The sequence below is a fragment of the Cupressus sempervirens genome, chromosome 7 (assembly GCF_028749045.1).
Source record: "Cupressus sempervirens isolate cs-2001-9-10 chromosome 7, ASM2874904v1, whole genome shotgun sequence".
NCBI lineage: Eukaryota > Viridiplantae > Streptophyta > Pinopsida > Cupressales > Cupressaceae > Cupressus > Cupressus sempervirens.
Window position 1 is genome coordinate 582238391 of NC_143124.1, and position 23141 is coordinate 582261531.

The window sequence follows — 23141 nt, forward strand, 5'->3', positions numbered from 1 at the left end:
TTCAATGCTTGTTGACGTACATCTTTTTTTGATTTTGTGCGCACTGTAGGTTTTCTTTCAAGCCCCTCAGTATGTCCTATCCTCCCTGAAGCTAGTCCCTCGCCCTTGGTGCGCGACTATCACCTAGAACTATGTTGAAGAAGGAGAGGGGTTCGTACATATACAGAGCTTTGAATGGTGTCATCTCGATAGACATGTGATACGTGGTATTGTAGCAATATTCCCCCAGATGGATCCATTTTACCCATGCTCGTTGTTGTGCCGAGACGTAGTTTTGAAGGTAGCCTTCGAGCCATTTGTTCACAATCTCGGTTTGACCATCCGTTTGCGGGAGGTAACTCGTGCTTGGCGATAATTCTATCCTTGCCATTCGAAACAATTCTGTCCAGAATAAATTGACAAATCGTCCATCTCGATCACTGACAATGTTTCAGGGTAATCCGTGCAGACGAAAGACTTCTCTAAAAAATAGATCGGCAACTTGTGCAGCTTGTAGGTTTGAGGGGATGGCAAAGAAATGTGCATACTTTGTTAATCTATCAACCACCACGAAGATACAATCCTTTCCGTTCACCTTGGGAAGACTTGTTATGAAGTCCATTGATATACTTTCCCACTTATGTTCGGGAATTGGCAAAGGTTGTAACAGCTCGATGGGAAGAGTGTGCTCGGACTTGTTCTATTGGCAGACCATACATTCTCTTACATATTGCAACATGTTCCTTTAAGTCTTTTCCATGAAAACATCTCCCGAAGACTTTTGTAAGTTTTGAGGAAACGTGGGTACCCAGCCAGAGGTGAGTCGTGCATTTCCTTCGAGATCTTCTGCTTCAATTTGGATTCTGGAACTAGGTATATCCGGTCTTTATAGTAGATGATGTCATCCACCACTCTGTACCGATCATTGTGGGTGTGGCCATCCATTATTTCACAGGCAAATGTATTTTTGGAATATTCCACTAACAGATGTGCCTTCCTATCAGCGGAAACCTGGTCTAGTGAGCAGATGGTGGGTTTCCGGGATAAGGCATCTGCAACCACATTGTTTTTCCCTTTCACATATTCAATCTCAAAATCAAAAGCTTGAACTTTTCTTACCCATTTCTGTTGCCGTTTGTTCAAGTCCTGTTGCTCCAGAAAAAATCTCAGGTTGTGATCCGTACGGACGACAAACTTGGCAACTACCAAATACTGCCAAAACTTGGTTAGTGCATGTACGATGGACAACATTTCTTTGTCATAGATGGAATATAGGCGTTTTGTTGGCGTAAGCTTCCTGCTCTCATAAGTGATGGGATGTCTATCTTGCATCAGTACCGCTCCAATACCTTCCCTGGACGTGTCGCACTCCAAAATGAATGGTCAGGTGAAGTCAGGTAGTGCCAGTACGGGACAAGTGCTCATGGCCTCTTTTAGCTTATCAAAGGTGAGTTGTGCCTTTTCGTTCCACTGGAATGACCCCTTCTTCGTCAAATTTGTTAAAGGTGTGCTGAGCTGGGAGAATCCTTTAACAAACGTCCTGTAGTAACTACATAGTCCAAAGAATCTTCGCAAATCCATGAGCGATTTTGGGGGAGGCTAGTCGGGGATAGCCTGAATCTTCTACTGATGCACTTGAACTCCGTATTTACTGACGACATGCCCCAAGTACAATATTTCTGTCATACCAAATTCACATTTGGACTGCTTGGCAAACAAGGATTGTTCTTCCATGATTCTTAGAACTTCATTTAGATGCTTCAAGTGCTCCTCCCATGACCTGCTATAAATAAGATCATCAAAGAATACCAATAAATACTTACACAATTGTTTGTTGAAGATGCGGTTCATGCATGATTGGAATGTAGCAAGTGCGTTGGTCAATCCGAACGGCATGACCAGAAACTCATAATGTCCATAGTGACAACAGAAAGCCGTTTTCTCCACATCTTCCCTCATGTGGATCTGATGCTATCCGGAACGGAGATCTATTTTTGAAAAATAGATTGCGCCATGCAGTTCATCCAGCAGCTCATCTATCCTTGGAATTGGATATCTGTTCTTTATTTTTTTTTGTTCAACGTGCGGCAATTCACACAGATGAGCAACGTCCCATCCTTTTTGACCAAGACCACAGATGATGCGAATGGGCTAGAGATGGGATGGATCCATCCTTTCTCTAGCAATTCCTGAATTGTCCTTTCGATCTCATCTTTGAATTTCTTGGGATGGCAGTACGGTGTGGTTATGACTGGCTTTGTCCCTGATTCCAACTCAATAGTGTGTTCAAACCCTCGGTGAGGTGGTATGCTAGGAGGAATATCCATGAAAACCTTTTCATGTCTGCTTAAAATATCTTGGAGCTCATCATCCTGTGGAGGTGTTCTTTGCCCTTTTATAGGTTCCACCGAGATAAAACAATGCACAGCCCAGACAACATCATCGTGCCGAAAGATTGCCTCCATCCGATGTGTAGAAACTTCCCTCGGACCTTCATTTGCCATTCCTCGGAGGACAACCTTCTTCCTGTCAACCAAAAAAGTGAAGTCCATCTGTTTGAAACTCTTAAGTGTATTCATCAAGGGTCTTCATCCACTGTATGCCAAGAATAACTTCCATGTTAGCCAGGTCCACTATGAAGAAGTCTTCAGTCACCATGTGATTCGCCATTGTGATGCTTAGTTGAGGAACAAGGTGCGTATAGGGCAGGAAAGTCCCTTCGGTTGCCTTGACTTGAAAGCCTATGTGCACCTCCGTAGGGAGACTTCTCTGTCTTACCAAGGATGAGTTGATGAAATTTAGAGTAGCGCCACTATCCAACATCATCGTAACCCTTTGTCCTTGAAGGGTACCTCGTACACAAAAAAATGTGCACCTCAGGTTGCCCGCCAATGCAATGGCTCCTCTGTGCTATACCAAAGTGGCAATTCTTTCCGTATAGTTCAGATTGATGTTGGTGTCATGGTGGGGTTGGTTATCTTCGATCGACATTTCTTCCTTTTTGTGCTCATCATTGGACACGATCTCAATGTAATGGATCTTCCCCTTTTCGAGGCATCGGTGACCCGGCTCCCAAGGCCCCTTGCAGTTGAAACACAATTTCTTCCTTTGGAGTTCCTATCTGGTAGTTTCATTCGACGATGGCTTCTTGGGCGGAGGTTTGTCCCTCGAAAATGTCAGTGGTTTAGGATGTGAGTAACTTCAAGAGGATGAGGATGATGCCGATGACGATGCCATACTTTGTGCTTTACTGATTGCTTTCGAAAGGGTAGCCAGATTGAATCCCTTCACCCAACCTTTCAGAAGTTCAGTTAGTTTGTCCATGAAGAGAACTATCCGCCTTCTTTCAGAAATGTCCGTGACCAAAATAGAGTTTCTGAAATTCTACAATGAATTGATCTACCGATCCAGTTTGTCTCAGTTGCGCCAAATCTTTGAAATTGGTCTCTGGATCTTTACCATCAAATCGTTCTATCAATCTCTCCGTGAATTTTGCATAAGTCTTTATTTGATCATGCCCTAATATGATGGTGCCGTGGTGGCACCATTCGTGCACAACTCCCTCCAAGTGTAACACGAAAAATTTGATTGCTTCTTTTGGCATAGGATTCAGCTGGAAGTAGGTATTGACTTTCATAACCCACGCTTGCGCTGATATGGAATCTGATTTGTCAAATGGAGACAAATTTACCTTACTGAACTTTCTCTTGAGATCATCATTAAAGTATCCTCTGTTTCCACCTCCCGAATATCTCATTCTCGGATCTACATAATCTTTGTAGGATATATCTTCTTCAAGGTTTGCATTCTTCTAGTCTTCTCTCATCTCTTCGAAAGTTGGTTGTCTCCCTCCGTGTTGTGCCTCTGTCCGTGATGGAAAAGTCGGCATTGAAGGTTGGGAGCGTGCTAGCTGAGCGATTGATTTCCTCGACACTGAGTTTGCATTGTGACCATTTTGTTCTCCGCCAACTTCTTGAGAGTTTCTTCCATAAATCGCTGCATGTCAGTGATCTGTGCCTGATTCCTGGCAAGTTTTCTCAGAAGAGCCACAAGTTCGATAGCGGTCAATTCCCATTCATTAGCCATTTGATCAACGAGATGTGTCCTTATCTTCCGACTATAAACTCTCATTCACTATCCATAGGCTAGTAGGATCGAAGTGCTCTAATACCACTGTAATGAACCTGATGACTTCACTTGAGCAATTCGATGAATTTCGGATAGCCATACGGATGTGTCCAAGAGTGCAGGAGGTATGGATTGAAAGATAGAGCCGTACGGTTGATAATTGCTGGCCGTATGTTAGAGTCAGTGCTCCGTACGGTGCCAAAGAGGTGACCGTACACAAGACTAGATAGTCCGCATGGATGCTAGAGATTTAGAAGGCCGTACGGTGGATTACAGTATGCCGTATGGTGGATTAGAGTAGGCCATGCAGTGTCTTGAAATAGACTGTATGGTGACTTTAGCAAGGCCGTACGGAGGTGTAAATGATGTGACTTAGTACAGAATGATGGATATGGCGAGGTCTATGGAGGGTGAAAGCCGCGTGGAAGGAATAGTATGGAGAAGGGGTAGAAATCCGAATCCAACACAGAATATAATTGTGGTTCATACACAGAACACCATAGAACTTGATCAAAATCCACAATGATAGAGACTTAGATGCGAATAATAATTGCCAGAGATGATGCTCCGACTTGCTAGATTTGAGCCAAGTAATACATGCAACAACAGAATAGGGTGAGGGTTGAATCCCACCGAAACCACACGAGCCAAATAGGGAAGGTCTTTCACTTCCAAAATGGCGAATTACAGAGAACCCTAAACAGGAGTTCATAGTATAGAAAAACATAATCCAAAGCATACCTAAGACTCCCTACAAGCCGTGCTTAAATACCTGTCGGCAAACCATTCCGAGGGTGTACAAAGATAGCCAACGATGACAAAAACTTCGAACACAAAAATAAAAATGGACCGAGATAAATTAAATCAATTGGCTTGTTACAAAGTTTAATTTATTTTATAATGGGGACATTACATAACTCCAATGACGAATTTAAAGGAATCCCCATTGAATATATTTAAAATGATCTTTATTGATACCCATCATGTCCTAGCCATCATGGGCTTAAGATTCTTCATCCCCTACCTAGCCTTTCACTTAAATATCTTGAGCTTATCGATTGGAACTTATTACATGAACCATCATCTCTAGACATTTGTGATTCCAATGAGGCAGTGTTATCCCTCTTTAGCCTAAGAGATCTCCAAGATCATGAACATGAAATTAGATGTAGTGAGAAATCCTACTTTGGTAGCCAAGCTAACTCTATTGGTCGCAGAAATGCAAAATAAAAATAAAAAATGAGAAAGAAACATACCTTGTTGAAAACCTCTTTGAAGTGCCTTTGGATGAAGAAATAGTAAAAATAAAGGATGCATCCTCTAGTGAAAACCTTTATGAGGTGCTAGAGGAAGGAGACATTGACTTGCCTATCATATCGACACCACTAGAGAAACCTTCTATAGTGAATGAGGATACCATTGAGGTCAACCTTAGAATTGAAGGAGAAGCTACGATTACATATGTAATGTCCCCATTTTTGCTAGTATCAGAGTTTGAAGGTTTAGCCTATTATTGTGATCCTCATAGGCTAATTATAATGGATAAAGGGTCTTCTGAGGCAACGTTTTGATTATGGGATGGTCTTGTCCTCTTCTCAATTCAATATTTTCTAGTTTGGTTTTTGTTTGGCCCAAATTGGACTTCCCTTGGGCTTAGTTTCATGTGCTTACTATTTATGATAAGTCTAGTGATAATTGAGAGAGACCCTTTCTACTTGAGGAAAGTGCATTTGGTCACTTGGGGAAATAATAAGTGTGACTCTTATTTCAAACGACATATTTAAAGGATAAGTTTTTGGAGAGTTATTATTATTTTAGTGCCCAAATTATTGTTAAATCATTAGTGGTTTCTTATAAAGTTATAATTTAACTTTATAATTTCACTTAAGTTGAAGGTTGAGACATCATTGGAAGGGGCCATTTATTCAATTAATTCATGCTGGCTCACACCAGGGTATTAGTTAAAAATACATGGGGTAATTATATATCAAAATTCAAGTATGCAACCAAAAGGTAAGGTTTGCATTAATGTGAAAAGTGTATAGAAGAAGCTATTAGCCTTTGGAGTGTTGAAGAAGATTTTGGCTTTAATTGTTATAAAAGCAAGCTACCTTTGATTTATTTATTTTGATTGTTTGTGATTTTTGGTGAATCATGCTGATGAGGATTTCAAGAATTGATAGTATGCGAAATAATAAATTTCTATCAGACTTGTGCACTTTGAGCTGGCAACTTATGCCAATAAATTGTTTATCTACTGCTGTTGCGATTTGGGACCAAGGATTGGATCGATTCATGCTTTTGTTGAATGAATTTACCGAAGTTGGTTTGGTATTGGAATGTCTTGGAATTCTAATCATTGAGGGTTGAATTACATCAAGTTAAGGGCAGCCACGTTGGATTTTTATTGCTCTACTAGGCATCATGGACATTTCTAGCAGGGCTGCAATTCAATTATACAAGCAATGTTCTCTTCTGAGGGCTCGATTTGGGTTCTGTTTGGCTACATGTTTTACATCAACAACCACGTCATCCATGGACCTGCATTTGGGGGTTCGATAAATCATTTTGAAGACATCAACATCGTGTTTTGATATTACCAGGTTCCATTGAAGTTCTGAATTAATTGTGTTGCATTCAGGATTGTGAAATTTGCATATTTCCTTCTAGAAAATAAAGTTATTGGCAAGTTAGATTGCATGATTGTAGATGCACATTTTACATGTAAAAATCATATGTATTCATTCAAATGGTTTAAAAGGATTGCATTTGTGTTTTAATTATTTACCTGAATTTCGTAATAACCATTTGCCAGCATTTAAATTTCATTTAAAATCATTTCAAGAAAGCAAATGCAATCCGAAAATAAAGGACAATAAGACAGAGCTTGAATGCCAAGTGTTTGACAAAATGTCAGACCACTAGAATTGAAGGTAGAATTGGTTGAGGTTCTTTATAGTGGTATTCGATGGTTTCCTGCCATCTTGTGGGGTAGGAAAAAATTATTATTTCTGTCTGGATGCTGTAAATTGATTGACCAACACTCTTGCAGTTGTTCAGTTGTGGATAAATACAAGAAAACTAGTAAAAAGGGAAACCAATTGAATAGTATGACGAATCTCTGGAAGCAAACAGATGCCTTGATGAAAAGAATGGAAAAGCTTAGACAATATTAAGAAAGGAAGGATGAATTGCTTTCAAATCTAACAACCATAGATAGTTGTGCACGACATATGGCATCCTTTTTAAAAGGGTTTGCATCACCAAACAAAAAGAAAGAGAAACAAGAGGTCGCTACAAGTGGGACATTTCAGAAATCTTTACAGTGAACTTTCAGCAGTAAGTGATGAGTAGGTAGTTGATCCCATGTAGATTAAAATTCAGACTTACATTAAGGAAAAAGTGGGCACTCATATCTCTGATTTTTGTTGAGAGCAATCCCATGTTTGAGCCTATTGAGGGTGTTGATGACAGGGAAAGCATGGAGGATGCTACAGGTATCACTATGAGTTGTGACTCGTATGATGAGAGTGTTAGTTTTGAGGATTGGATGGAAAATGTGAGTTCTACTTCTGATTCTTATAACAACAGTCATAATGGTAAGCCTAACAACTTTTTCATGTGTAGGTGATGGTTGCATGTAGTTCCGTAGTGTTGACACTTAGGATTCGGGTGTTAGAAGTGGGTTATATGATGTAGATTCATGCCACAATGATTTTGATTTTCATGACAACAATGAGTCATTCTGGCAACAAAACGAGACAACAAAGTTTTGTAGGGGGACGATATTGACATCAGTGATGTGGACACTATTAGAGTTATCTATGAGGACGACTCATGCTGTAGTGAGTCTAATTGTTCATATTATACTTTACAAAATTGTTGAGAGGACTCATTGGTTGATGATAGTTCTGAGGATCGTGACTTGGAGGGGCTTACCATTACATTGGTAGCAGGGACATGCTAGGAGATTGATATAGAAGCGGCTTATACTTATTCAAATGAGCCATTCATCGAGGTACCCAACAATACTACCTAATTTGATATATCCAAGGATGATAGATAGCACACGTGATACTATGTGTCATGAGGTGAGCGATGCAAATACAACTTCCTATCATGATGCATTTTGTGGGCCGAAGAGTTTACACTGAGTCAGGGAGTTTAGAGACAGCCTGTGGCTAGGCAATTGAGGGCGAGTGATAGTCAGATTGCTACAATTATAGAGCATCATGACACTTCTTGTCATATGGTAACTACTTATGAATAGGGTGCTCTTGTGGCAAATGAGCATTGTATTAGTGGTCTTACCTTTGGAAAATTTCATACCCTTGGAGAGGTCATCAGGGTAATGAAACACAACTGTTTGAGTGGGGTTGCACTTGTCATGATGCCTTGTTGAGAAAGGAAGATGGGGTTGTTGAGTTCACTCATGGATGTGAGGTGGCTTCAAAGATATTCATGAGCACCTAGTTGGCTCTTCATAAGTCATAGTGTCAGTTGATGAGGTTAGCATGGAGTTGAGCATAGTGCAGTGTTTGCTAGTTGCAGATTCAATACCGACTGCTATAGTGACAAATGGTCATGATCATACATCCATGGATTGGGGTGATTGATGCATTGGGGAGGTGGCTACATCTATCTCAAATATCGGTGCAATAGGACATTTTGGATTGGTAGAGTGGATGACTACATCGACGGCTTCTTGTGACACCATGTTCTCTTGAGGTTAGTCCATTGACAGGTGATGCATGGCAGATTTTTGATAGCTATTGTCATGTAGAGGTGGATTCAACTATGAGTTGTGTCACAGTTCAGGATACCACTCCCTCTTCTTCACTCAACACATGTCGAGTATCATCTAGTTTGGAGGTCAGCTCTCGTGTTGTTTTGTTTCCCTCTCTTGTAAGCAAATAAGTTTTCCCATCATATGCAGTTAATTATGTTTGACAGTTTGTTGAGCCTCAGAGATAGAGAGATCAGTTGAGGGTTTTGAGATAGAAGGTTGATTCAACCTTGTCTCATTTTGATTGTACACATAAATATGTTGAGTACCTACTTTGGAGAGTCAAATTTGAGGAGAGAGAGTAGTATGGTGTCGAGGTTGGTACTCTTTTTCGGGACTTGAGGCTCAGTCATAGGGCTTTGAAGGCACTTAAGTTAGAATACCTCCACTTGTTTAATTATAGAGACTCTACGATTTGTGAAATATCCCAAATCGGATATTTATTCAATTTCTTCCTCAACAATATATTCAAATCTTAAGAATATGCAGATATATTACAAAATACAATAGAAACCAGTAGAAATGCCAATAGATATTAACTCATCATTTCAAAATAATATTTAGGATTCAAGCATATGAAGATGCGTTACAACCAATAGTATAAAATCAGCAAAACTCATAAAATTCCTCAAAAACATGTTATTGCATTATACAACAACAATACAATAACCAACATCAAGAATCCAATCTTAAACACAGTGTTACAGTCAGATTGGAGTACTAAGAGAAGAACCTCTAAGTGCATAAGAGACACCTGAAGTGACATCTCCACATACAATGGGTTTGCGTCCACTATTTGCCGGCACGAGGGGCTACGCCCTCACACTGGCTGAAAGTTGAAGCTTTTTGAATAACTCACACAAGAGAGATTGAAATCTGTATCATAAATCAAGCATGCCAAATGAAAGAGTCTCTTCTTCTTTTATCCTCACAACTTTGACTCTTTGACTCCCTTCCTGTCTTTTCGTCTTATCTATCCTTGTCCGTTTAGCCCATTTTATAATATTAAATTGACCTTTTATATTTTGAGACCACGCTCTCCAAGTCAATTTTAATATTATATATAATATCTTTAACTTTTCTAATGTCCCAAAAAGCCTAAAAGGGGACATTACAAATCTCCCCTCGAAATTGCTTGTCCTCAAGCAATTAGTAGCAGGATCCCATACGAATCTACAGGTAGCTCTGCAGCCCAGTCTGAAAACAAATCCGGCCATATTGCAAAACAAGGTGTCACTTTGCAATCCATCCATCAATAGGATCCCTAGATCCCATATAAATCTATGAAATAATGCAGCACTTGAAAATTGTACAACTCTGATCATCACTGCATCCAACCTCAAACTAAATAGAGCTACAACAAAGTCCTCAACAAACCATAGATACATATGATCAACACTTGGATCCCAAACCCTGTTGGCACAACTAGCCGATATGATAAGGTAGAAATGTACCAATGAACTATGCATAACCTAGTAGATGGTGACAACCCGACCTAAATAGATGATGTAAAAAACAAGCCACTCAAAAACTGAAAATAACATCATGGGTCCATCAAATACCATATTGTCGTCATCAATCTGGAGAACCTCCGGGTACATAGGTATTATCAATAAGAATGAAGCTGAAAAACCGTTCCTTGAGATTGAAACATAACTCTCATCATTACTACACCAAAATCTATCCAAAGGCTGATGTATGCAATCCAACCAACTCCTGTATGGTGTGAAATTGGGAACTCTATTTGGACTTGATCATTTGGGGCAGCTATCCAAGTCATATGTCTGCTGAATGCTATCAAGTTCATCAATGACTTCTTGGAAAAACTCTTGCCTCAATTTACTGTCATGTTTCCAAGAGTGATTCGTGACCCTAATGTGATTTTCTGCTTCTTGAAGAGAAAATTGAATTTCGTCCAATGCCTCACAAGCATACTTAAGCTCCCTATTGAGCTCCTTAATGTCATTCTTTTCTCTATTTTTGATTGATCAACATATATTTCAGTAACCTTAAGAATATAATCCTTATCGAACAACAAATATAAACAATTCGATTTCATAGTTTCGAAAGCTGTTTTGACCACTTGCAAATCAGCAACAAGCCAATCTCCTTCCACTTCCCTTTGAGCCTTCCTATAGAGATCCTCAACCAACCTGTTAGTGCTGTCATAATGTACCAAAGATGCCACAACCGGGTCTTTACTAACCTTCAGCTGATTCTTTAAGGTATGCATTTCATTATTGTCCTGTTGGCGGTTCATTATTTTGCAGTGTCATCTTAGATTGTTCCTCTAAATTCATGCCATAGGTATCAGAAATATATGGTGCATCATACAAAGATTCCAATCTGCTATTTCCTCATGTGCAACCGATCTCATCAACCTGCTTGTCAAAGCTAACCTCCAAATCACCAATGCAGAAACTTGCACCCTGTGTAACATCTTCTATGTGATCGCGAGGAGGCTGCAAATCAATGGTAGTTGACTGTTTTTTTGAAAACCCTCTATTCGATGATTTTGGTATGCCAGAAATTCTTCACACACCTTTGCGCCGATCTTTTGCAAAGAGATCCTGAACCAATTCCAAATACTTTCTTTTTGCCATATCAGTCTTATTTTGTTGCTCTAGATGAAAATCTATGTAGTCAGTGAGTGATAAGTCATTCTGAACTCGGGTTGGAAATTTTTGATACTCTCTATAAATGTTGGGTATTTCTATTCTTATATCTGCTGATTGTGGCACCTACTGTCTAGAACATTCAACTCTTTCTTCAAGATTTCTATAACCCAAGAAGGGTTGCCTATTGACTTGCCTTTCATTCCTTCTGTAGTTACTCATAAAGACATCTCGCAAGAGAAATTTATTCGAATAATCTGACATTGGTGGCTAAAAAGGAACTGATTCCTTAATCGTTAAATGCTCAGGAAGTTGTGATAGTTGATGCTTTTCTTTTCTTACCTTCCCTATTTTATCACCATCATCCCATTGCTGCAAACTTCTACCATCTTTGTGAGTAAATGCATCTGTGGCGTTTGTGGTTGCCAATGAAATTGAACTATTTGACAATTTATTTCTTGCCAATGATCCATGCGCACTCTACAATTTTGGCTCAAGTTTGGTTAATGACTTTGCAGGCCTACTTGGTGCCCACATAGAATTCATCCGAGTATTATCCTCATTTCGATTCTTTCTCTGTAGCAAAACACTTTCTTTTGGATTTGGCCTTGAGACAGAAGAGGGGATTCCATTGTTTATAGAACTAGACTTAATTCGGGTGGATGCCAACTCTTGTTGTTACTAGACCTTTGTTCCCTCATCAACATTAGAATATTGATTCACAACCCAACCTTTAGTTGGACCCCCATCCCAACCTGCATTTCTCAACATAGAAACTTCAGATTTCTGGGATCCACCCAAAACTTTATTGGGATGCATGCCATTGTTTCCACTTTTGAGCATGGATGGGCTAGTGTTAACCCAATCACTTCTTCTTGGACTAGAATCTTCGATAGTGCTCAAGCTTGACCTCAAGTTTGTAGAACTTTTAAGTACACCATTACCTTTATTTGAATCTCCACCCCAACCTTCGAAAGAATTGTGATTTTCAATAGTTAAAGATCTTGACAATGTACCTTCAGAACTTTTAGATCCACCCCACACCTCACCGGAACCGGCATTCCAACCTGCACTCGAAGATTTATGAGATTGAATAGTCATGGGATCTGTCGATTTACAATTTAATCCTTCTTTGCTGATATTGGAGTTTCAATAGTTGCTAATGTATGCCTAGAAATTTGAGGCATAGCCCATCCATTATTTTTTGACTGTCCAAGTTGTATATCACTGCTGCTACACCATCCCATAGACTCATGATTTAAATTCTTCATGAGTATTCTCTCATTGGTAGAAGAAACTAGACCACCATTTGGCTTCCAATTTGACATCTTAGAGATTTAGTTTTTTTCTGCGCCTGTCGATGATGTCCCATTTCTTGCAATAGCATCAGTTAGCAGTATTGAAGCCTCTTGCACTTCATGTGTCCTCCAAATTTGCATACCAATTGGGAAAAATCCTTTCGTATTCCATTTCCTTCGTTGCATCATAGAAAAAAGGGTCCTTGTATGGTACCAGATCTTCCCTGTTTCACTAACACCTTCCATAGTTGGAGGCTTGGATAAGAGATCTACCATAACAGTCGATTTGTGTGTTTGATCCTTCTCTTGCTACCACTTTGAGCCTGAATGCAAGCTCCTAATTCTGGCATATGATCCACACCAATTTGATCCAGTTACGTTTTTCTCACTCAAATTTTAATTCTTTCCTTTACATCATTTTGTTTCTCACACTAATAATGCCTTCATCCGTTGGAATTATCATTCAACGCTTGGTTCATCTTTCTTTTCGTATGGCCCTTACAGCAAGTAGAAATTTGTTAGCTATGCTTCTCGATAGAGGGCAAGGAATGCTCGTTAAAAATGAACAGACTATATTGAAATTGCAAGAGGGTATCAAAGCTTAAAATGTTCCATTCTACAGAGCACCTTTATTCTCAACCAATGTCTATTGATAAGTTTCTTTATCGGTTACTTTCCCACTCCTATTGACCCCCATGCGGTAGAGAAACGTTTGGACAAGTGAATCGTGACTCCTTTCTTTTAAACTTGTCAATTGAATTCAAATTGATAATTGAATCTAGTGAATCACGTCCTTTGCTAGGAACCAACACATTACCTTGATATGTCTGTAATCAATAATTTTGTTAACATTGCCATGTATTTCCTAAATCCAGGTACAGTAAAGCTCCATGACAAGTGGGCTGAAAATTACTTTTCGCAATAAAACACTCTTTGAAATCCATCGATGTCTAAGATGTAATAACTTAAATTCTTCCCACACTTCCAACTCGTGAATGATGTGACATGAAGAATATTTAGATACTTTCCCTCAGAATACTTCATGCACCAAACATTACAATACTTCTTACACATTCCTTTTGTTTTTCCATATATTTTTCCAAGCAAAGAGAACAACTATGCATTAGGAGACTGCATAATACATACATAACTGGTAGGAGATGAACATTGATCACATACAGACCCAATTTCCAAATGGAGAATGCCAACAGTTGAAAGAGAGTTCACCATGGACGTTGTTGTGAGAGGTCACTGTTAGACCTTCTGGAGATTTCTAGCAATTGTCTCCAACCTATGTATACTGTCTCTTTCACCATCTACTACCTATTATCTTTGTCATGAGGGAGTCCCGTACGGTGTGTCTACTGTGGGACGAGCATATAGTGCCAACTGCTACTTCCAATCTCCTACGTTAATCCCTACTGTTGAATACTACTAGGAGGAGCCGACTATGACAGAGACCTGTGAGAATGGAGAGCTAGATCCATGCTAAGTCTTACCTTGTTCTGAGCTATGAGAAATCACTCTCTTGCCTGCTAACTAGCTCACGTCTGTTGTTATGACCTGTACGTTGCTAGCACAGATGGCTATCTTCAGTTACCTAGTTCCTTCCACCTGCGGTTGAGTTTCCAAATTCAGTTCAAATGCCCAATGTAGCCATCTGAATCCTTAGTCTAGAATGAAGTATGAGTCATTGAGTTTGCGTCTAGTCTCACTCTTTTCTCAAGGGGTTTCGTCCTCAAGAAACAGCCAAGTCACCTTAAAGCAAGCATTTTGGAAATTTGAATAACATAACATTTTATGGTAATATGATTTGTTGTTAACAAACCTCATTCTCCAAATGCCTTTGCACCTATAATATTTTAGTAAATGCTGATAATATAACCTTTTCCCAAATCAGTTTTTAAAATTCAAACTTGCAAATGAAACCTCTGATCAGACCCAACAGGATGACAGGGTCAAAGCTTTGATACCACTGAAATATCCCAAATTGAATATTTACTCGATTTCTTCCTCAACAATATATTCAAATCTTAAGAATATGTAGATGTATTACAAAATACAATAGAAACTAGTAGAAACACCAATAGATATTAACTCATTCTTTCAAAATAATATTCAGGATTCAAGCATATGAAGATTTGTTACAATCAACAGTATAAAACTAGTAAAACTCTCATAAAATTCCTCAAAAACGTGTTATTGCATTATACAACATCAATACAATAACTAGCATCAAGAATCCAATCTTAAACACAGTGTTACAGTCAGATTGGAGTACTAAGAGAAGAACCTGTAAGCGCATACGAGACACTTGAAGTGACATCTCCACAGACAATGGGTTTGCGTCCACTGTCTGCCGGCACGAGTGGCTACGTCCTCACATTGGTTGAAAGTTGAAAGCTTTCTAAATAACTCTCGCAAGAGAGATTGAATTCTGTATCATAAATCAAGCATGCCAAATGAAAGAGTCTCTTCTCCTTTTATCCTTACAATGGTGACTCTTCGACTTCCTGGCTTTTCATCTTATCTCTCCTTGTCCTTTTAGCCCACTTTATATTATTAAATTGACCTTTTATATTTTGTGTCCATGCTCTCCAAGTCAATTTTAATATTATATATAATATGTCTTTAACTTTTCTAATGTCCCAAAAAGGGGACATTACAATTTGGTATGCAAGGAGGCTTGCAGGGCATCTACCAAGTCAACTGTTTTGGGTGAATTGTGATGTTTGTTTTGCTCCGGGATTGCTTGGGAACAAACATTCTTAGGGAGGGCGGACTGTAGTGTCGTCATTTTTGCTGGCATCAAAGTTTGAGGGATTAGCCTATTATTGTGATCCTTGTAGGCTAATTATTGTGGATGGAGGTTCTTTTGAGGCAGAGGCTTGGTTATGGGAGGGCCTTGTCTTGTTCACAATTTAGTATGTTCCTGTTTTGTCTTTGTTTGGCTCAATTTGGACTTTGTTTGGGCTTAGTTAAATGTGCTTACTATTTATGGTAAGTTTGGTGATGATAAAGAGGGACCCTTTCTATTTAAGCACTTGCCATGAATTTCATAGTCATTCAACGAATTTGCCACGAATTCGAACCGAACTGGAATGCCTAACAAATCAAATGTCGAATGTGACATCGGTTGAGAGAATACGGTAACTTAGATAATAACATATATTATATTAATAATATAGATTATATCAATCATGTTTCTTATAATATTATTAATATTAATATAATACATAATATATTTGATTCTCATATTTAATATTAATATTATGGAATATTATATTATGATAATAAATTATAATTTTACCATTAATAGTATTATATTATTATGATTTTATTTATTTATTTAATTATATGGATCTTATTTTGATGGGGATATCACAATTTTTTTGAAATGCCAAAACTCTTTGTGAATAACGATGGTGATTCCTATGTAGAACCACTCCAATCAGCTAGGGATTGTCTTTCAAATACAAAAATAGCAATTGGATGAGGGTTTTCATCCTTGTACAATTTTTGGAAGAGCTCACAGGTTCAATCCGGTAGCATAAAATATCTGTGATCTTCAAAATATCTAAAATGAGAGCCTGAACCTCCTTACCAAATTTATCCTATACAAAAAATATTAATAATTACTAGTCAATTTTTCTACCCATATGTTCTATCATTTCATGTGGCCTTGACACTTAAAATATGATCAATAGTTGGCAACTCCAAGTGTGTGCCACAAATTAGAATTGAATCATTGCTGGATAATGTGAGGATCTTGCCACATTGGGTAGTATTTTATAGGTCCTTTTTAGATTTATTTTATATTCATCCCCAATAGGGATTCATTATCCAAGTCATTTACTAGGCTTCCATAAATATCCCTACTTATTCAATGATGTTTATTCTATTCAACAATCATAGGAAATTAGGGCATTTGAAGAATGCCGCAAGGTGTTGTGAACTGGAGATGCTTTCTAAGAGATGACCATGCATAGATAATTGCATATACGAACACTTTTCCCTTTTCCTTTCATTTTAAACAAACTATGATCCAGAAACTTACAATTATTATATAATGATAATAGAAAAATCCATACTACAGTAATGCAAGGACCAATACTTCTACATTCATATGCAGTTCTATTTAGTTGATTGAATATACTATATGAATTCTTTCAATCATGAAAGAGTTGTATGCCTAATAAGATATCCCAGATTTTTTGGCACGAAGTCTTTGAATGCAATGGCTATGTGTATTCTTTATTATAATTTGGTTTCTAAAAATGCTTTTCAACAGTCATTTAGTGGTTCAGAGACTGATGCTATAAACTTTTGCTTTTGCAGCCTGCCCATGAGAAAATTGGAGTTGTTGATGCCGAATGGATTGAACACAAAAATGTACCTTCATTAGGAAGTCAGGTAACTCAACTTTTTTGTATTTCAAAATATGAATTTTTGCAAAGGAAATAATTTATTGAATTAAGCAGGAGGTGAGAGAGGTAGTGGCTTAGATTTTTTTTGTTTCCTTTATCATGTGATATTCATACTATATTTAGTAAATTCTGTAAGAAAATATGACACTTTTTCAGAACATTCACAATATAATTTGTTAAGAACTACATACATTGAGAATGACTTGATGCACATGAGAATTATAAGCTGGACATGATGACAGTGTAGGAATACCTATCCAAAATTGACATTGTTTGATGGGTAGAACTATATATATTCTAATTTATAATAGGTTTTGTATGTCTCAAACATGGATACACCATGGAAACACAGAGAATGAGAACAAAATTAGTGATCAATGATCAGACAATGAGCTTATTTATGATGTGTGTCTGCGTGGGAGTCGCAGATGCAAAGATATAGAGGCGAGCTGGTGATGTGTTGAATTATATTTCTGTATCAAAAGCAATGGATATACTGATTAAACTCCAGATTACTCTGTCTGATTTCTTGTCACAGTATTGTGCTAATGCCACTGTTAATGAAGATCCCCATAATAGATAAATCATCTCCATACTATCACAGATATAAGAGCTATTACAATTTCCTCCACAATATATCACATTGGTGACGTTCTCTTGGTAATTGAACTGTGTGAATGATTTTGTGGCAGTGATCAGTTGGAATCCTTCACCCACATTATAGAGTTGAAAAGATTCAATCTTCAATATATGCCCATGCTTGATAATATTAATCTTTACACAAAAGATCAATTATATTTGCAGTGGCTATGTCTATGATCTGCAACAATACTATGTCTATGATCCACAGAAAATGCTACAAATTTTTCTTCATTTGAAGACATTTTCTATATGTTGTGGAGCTTTTCTATATGTTGTATCTATAGAAGGACTCAAGGAGCACTAATTATCATGTCGTTAGTTCATTTTTCCAACCTATTTGGCCCAGGGAGGACATATTACGCAAATTTTGACAATAGGTTTTATGAATGAAGAATTTGTCTTTAATATCACTTCTATGTAAGAATCCATATGGCTATCAAAACCGTTGCCAGAAGTGTCTACATTTTTTTAGAAGCCTTGCTTAACTTGCAATCAGCATAGTGTGTAACAATTGTAGTAACAAATTTGCAAAAACATTGATAGCTGTCCAAAATGATTCACTGACAAAATAGTATTAAAATGAGCAGACTCATAGATAGCTGTCCAAAATGTTTCACTGACAAAAGAATATTTGTAAATTCAGCTAATATGATGTATTTGATTATATAGCTACAAATTTGTGTTCAATTGAAGACTTCACAAATTTGCAAAAACATGCAAATTAGGGTGACTACAATTACCAGGCTATGAAGGACCTTGCACCTCCAGAGTTGCTCACTAGAAACTCAATTCCAACTGAAATTGTAAATTTAATAAGAGATAGATAATTGATTGAAGATGAACACATTGCCCAACCACACCCTTATAAAGGGCTCCAAGAAGTGTCTAGAATATTACAATAGATCAGGCTGACATTATTTTATTATTTTAGCCCCTTTTATTTTATAATTAAATTAATTATTAAACAAGTCTCTATCTTATTATTTAAATTTTAGGACACATTAGTTAACTTAATTATTTTACTTTAAATTTGCTAGGGACATTATGAAGAGCACACAATTATACTGAGAGGGGAGCGGGGGGGTGAATTAGTATAATAACAACTTCGCCAATTTAAAACTTTTATCTAAACGATAACTTCAAATAGTGAAATAAGCAATTATGCACATGACAATAACACAACCCAATGTGGGAGAAAACCACGGCAAATAATTGCTTTCTTATATAGGCTATTATTTTACAATGTTTTGTAGGCTTCAACCTACTAGAGGCTCCAACGTCTATATTTATGAGCACCAGCTCACTGGAAGCTCCAACTCCCATACTTCGTAGGCTCCGACTGAAGCACCACTGTCATCTACATGAGCACCAACCCAATGCTCACAAACTTTTGTTCCACCTTGATAATGTTGCCAACTCAACTGATAATGGACATTTTACTTCAAACTTCTTCACTTCTTCTCTTTAGTCTGATATTTATAACTGGTTTGAATCCAAGCTTATATTCTGAAAATATCCTCATATATAACTCTTCTCTATTCTCCTTCAATATTCTATTCTTTATCCTCTCATTTTTAATATTCTGAAATGATCTTATTTAATTCTTCACATACATCTGATTTCTTCTTATTAGCAAACACACAGTTCTGATTTTATTTATTTATATTCCACATACATATTCATTAAATATCTCACCTATTCTTCATATTCTTCTCACTTTTAATACTCCTCATACTGCAACTATTTTTCTGATTTAATATATATCAGATAAAAATATCTGAAATATATTTCTTCTGTTTGCTCAGTTGCTTCTCTTCAAACTTCAGACTTTTTTTTCACAAGTGAACCATCCTTCACTTATAGTTGATTAAGTAACCTTTCAAAGCATCACATCTCTACCCAAGAGATTGTAATTATTTTATAATAATCACTGATCTACTTATCTTATATTGCTTTGATAATTGATAACATCCCAACAAATATTATAATAAATATTTTTTTCAAGGTCATCATCGACTGAAACCCACGATGACTTGGCATGCAATTTGTTTGAGATTTTTTACTCTCCAAAGTTGACGGTACCAAATGATTTGCTAGGCTGTAGTTTTTATTGATATGATCATAGGAATAGGTTATAATTGCTGCCTCAAACTAGTTCGTATCTTCCAAAACTGACGGCACCCAATAAAAAGTATTGTTGTTGTTTTCCTTCATAATTCAATCTCTAATATGTCATCAGATGTCTTTCTTGAATATGCCATCTTTGTGAATTAATTTGGAACTCCATTATGATTCAATGCTGCTTGGGATATTTATATTATTGAAATATACTGGTTTATAATTAACACCAATCTTTCATCGCTGTAGTCAACACTATTTATTATAATTGTCAGCAAAACAAGATTGATATGTCTATTCTCCCATTCCTATTGTTTTTGGCATCTTTAATAATTATCATGTATTCCATATCAAGGCTCCCATAATCGCTCAGCTTTGTCTTCTGGTTGCCATGTAACAGACTATATATACATTAGATTTTTCAACACATTCTTAACTGTCATATCCATCCATTGCAATTCAATAATCATATATAGAGACTAGGTCATCACTGTATGCACTTTAAAATAGGTTCATCTATGGCAGACTGGAATTTACGATGACTAAGGACTTCAAAACCAACAGTCATCTCTTGCTGTTGATACATATTGTATTGTTTCATTTCTATCGGTGTGTATGTTTCCTTATGTGTACAAGTGTTAGGAAGGCCAAGGTTGCCATTGCATCAAAAGATAGACCTGTCAATGCTCGATACTACCAATAGTCTTATAGAACCACAGGAGGTGGTTAAGCCATGTCGCGAATCCTGCAAGGGATGCTGGTGCACTGCCAACAATCCCCCTTCTAGTGTCACTTGCCGTGGCGTGCTAGATTCAAACTTGTGACCAAGCTCTGATACCAATTGTTAGAAAGGCTAGGGTTGCCGTTGCACCAAAAGATCGATCTGTCAATGCTTGATACAACCAATAGTCTTATAGAACCACAGGAGGCAGTTAAGCCATGTCATGAATCCTGCAAGGGACACTAGCCCATTGCCAACAAGAAGTTGTGTCTCCCATGCTGATATTACACTTCTTACAAAATCTGATTTTGTTTGTTCACTCTGTTTGATGGCATATACAAGTTTTTGGTCTTTTTTATCTTTGATGCAACTGAAAACACTCCACTTGCATATTCGCTATGTATCTTGATGACATATACTCCACTTCGGTGATATGCAAGTTTGACCAATGCTCTTAGACGATCAATTTTCCATATCCTCATAGAAATGATGGTGTACATAGAAACTTAATTTTGATGTGATAGATACTTTCTATGATTTGTTTGAATTTCATGCCAATATATTGATGCGTCTTTACTGTCGCTTCTTTCCCCTATTACTGACCTTTAGTCTTTCTTTCCTTTTATGCAGCCTTTGTGTGTGTATATATATATCTTTTATCTTCATATTGTGCTCTTTGGTATTTAACACAAATTACTGCTATCTTCATATATGTCTGTCGTTGTATCCCATGGCTTTCATTCATCATTTCCCAACAAGTAGCTCTCTTATATTTTGACTCCATTTTAACTCATGTCTACTGAGTGATGTGTGTCTTATCAGAATTTATTCACTGTGTTCTTCAAACAGATCTGGTTATATTGGATGCAAAGAATTACTGTTCCAGTTTAATACACTTATCAACAATGTTGCTCCTGTAGCAATTTTAGTATTGCTTAAAGAAAAACCTTAATTGCTAATAATATCATGGTGTCTTTGGATGAGATGAAAACAAACCTTCAATCTGATATTTGTGTTCTTTAGTGTTGTGCAGTTTATGCATTGCTGAGATATAAAGAACTAGTGAATGTTATTGTGTTTCTATGCATTGTTGTTCATACTGTCACTGCTGTGGATTACCATAATTCTCTTGGTGTTAGTCCACTTATAATCTTCCTTACGAACCTTTCACATTGATTATAGTGATATATATATATAAAATACATAAATCATATATTATATTGTGATTTATATTGTTAATATATATTAACCAATAATGATTAATCATAAAGACATGTCTCTTCATGAGACATGTCTGCTACTCTTATATTTATAAGAGTTTGGGATCTGCATTTAGAAAATATCAATTAAACCAGCAATATTATTACATTTGCAGAGATCCTTAAATATTAACATGGTATCAGAGCCAACTACAAATGTAAAACTGAATCTTTGAAGAATAACACGTCAATAAGGAATTTGTCCCTATAATGTTATTGTGAGTCTTTTCTAAACATGAATTCTTAGGCTGTGCTGTAGTAAATCTGGAGATTACACAAGGTGGCCTCAAGCAAGGAAATGAAATGGAAGTCTGCGATACTCAACTTTACATGAGAACCTGCTATAAATAACAAGGATATATATATATATATGTGTGTGTGTGTGTGTGTGTGTGTGTGGCACTCCTCAACAAAGTTCACGGGAAATAATATATAGCTAGAGTCTTCGGAGAAACTCAGGATTACTCAACATCAATTTGAGGAAGATGATTATCGTGAGGATGGAGAAATTGCATATCACATAAATCAGAAATAGTAATCTCAGTCCAATTTGCACAACATCCTCTCTTTGCATTAGATCATTTTCGTGTACCTTTATATTTAACATCGAGAAGTCAATATTATACAAATACAGATTTCAGGCACAGTGGAATATATTACTAGTGAATACCGATACATAGACGGGCATTCGAACAAGTAAAGGAGTTAATAGTATAGTCTAACAGAGAGGCTTGTGATACGGGAGAACTAGAGGAGAGGAAGTATTAAGATTATGTATGCCAGAAAAGATAAACTTATGCCAGCACGCAAATAATATATTATAAGAGTTGCAACACAGCACAAGAACCCCAAACAAACAATATTCTCCGGCGGTAAGTTGGGGAGAAAGGAACACAAATAGGGGAAGAAACACCACAAATAATACATTTTAGAATATAACCTTTGCATAGAACCATAGAGTTTAATTTATATCCTATCTATTGTCAGAAGGAATATTCGAATCAGAGGAGGCAATTCTTTTATCAATTTCCAATAGATAAGAGTAAGAATAGAGGACATTTGATTTCACTACAAAAGACGATCGAGATTCCTTATAATATCTTGGAGAATTAGGTTAGGGCATAAGATATCCTCTAAGTTTTTGTTGGTGTAAATAAGTATTTACTAT

General features: G+C 37.2%; 1 protein-coding gene across 6 annotated transcripts in view; it reads left to right on the forward strand.

Annotated features, from left to right (window-relative positions):
• Nucleotides 1-23141, forward strand: part of LOC149548098 (uncharacterized) — a 213162-nt gene that overhangs the window by 114385 nt on the left and 75636 nt on the right. For all 6 annotated transcript variants that reach the window (XM_089792117.1, XM_089792118.1, XM_089792119.1 and 3 more), the window contains one exon: nt 17145-17219. In XM_089792117.1, the coding sequence (XP_089648243.1) occupies nt 17145-17219 (75 nt within the window). The remainder of the gene's footprint in view (nt 1-17144; nt 17220-23141) is intronic.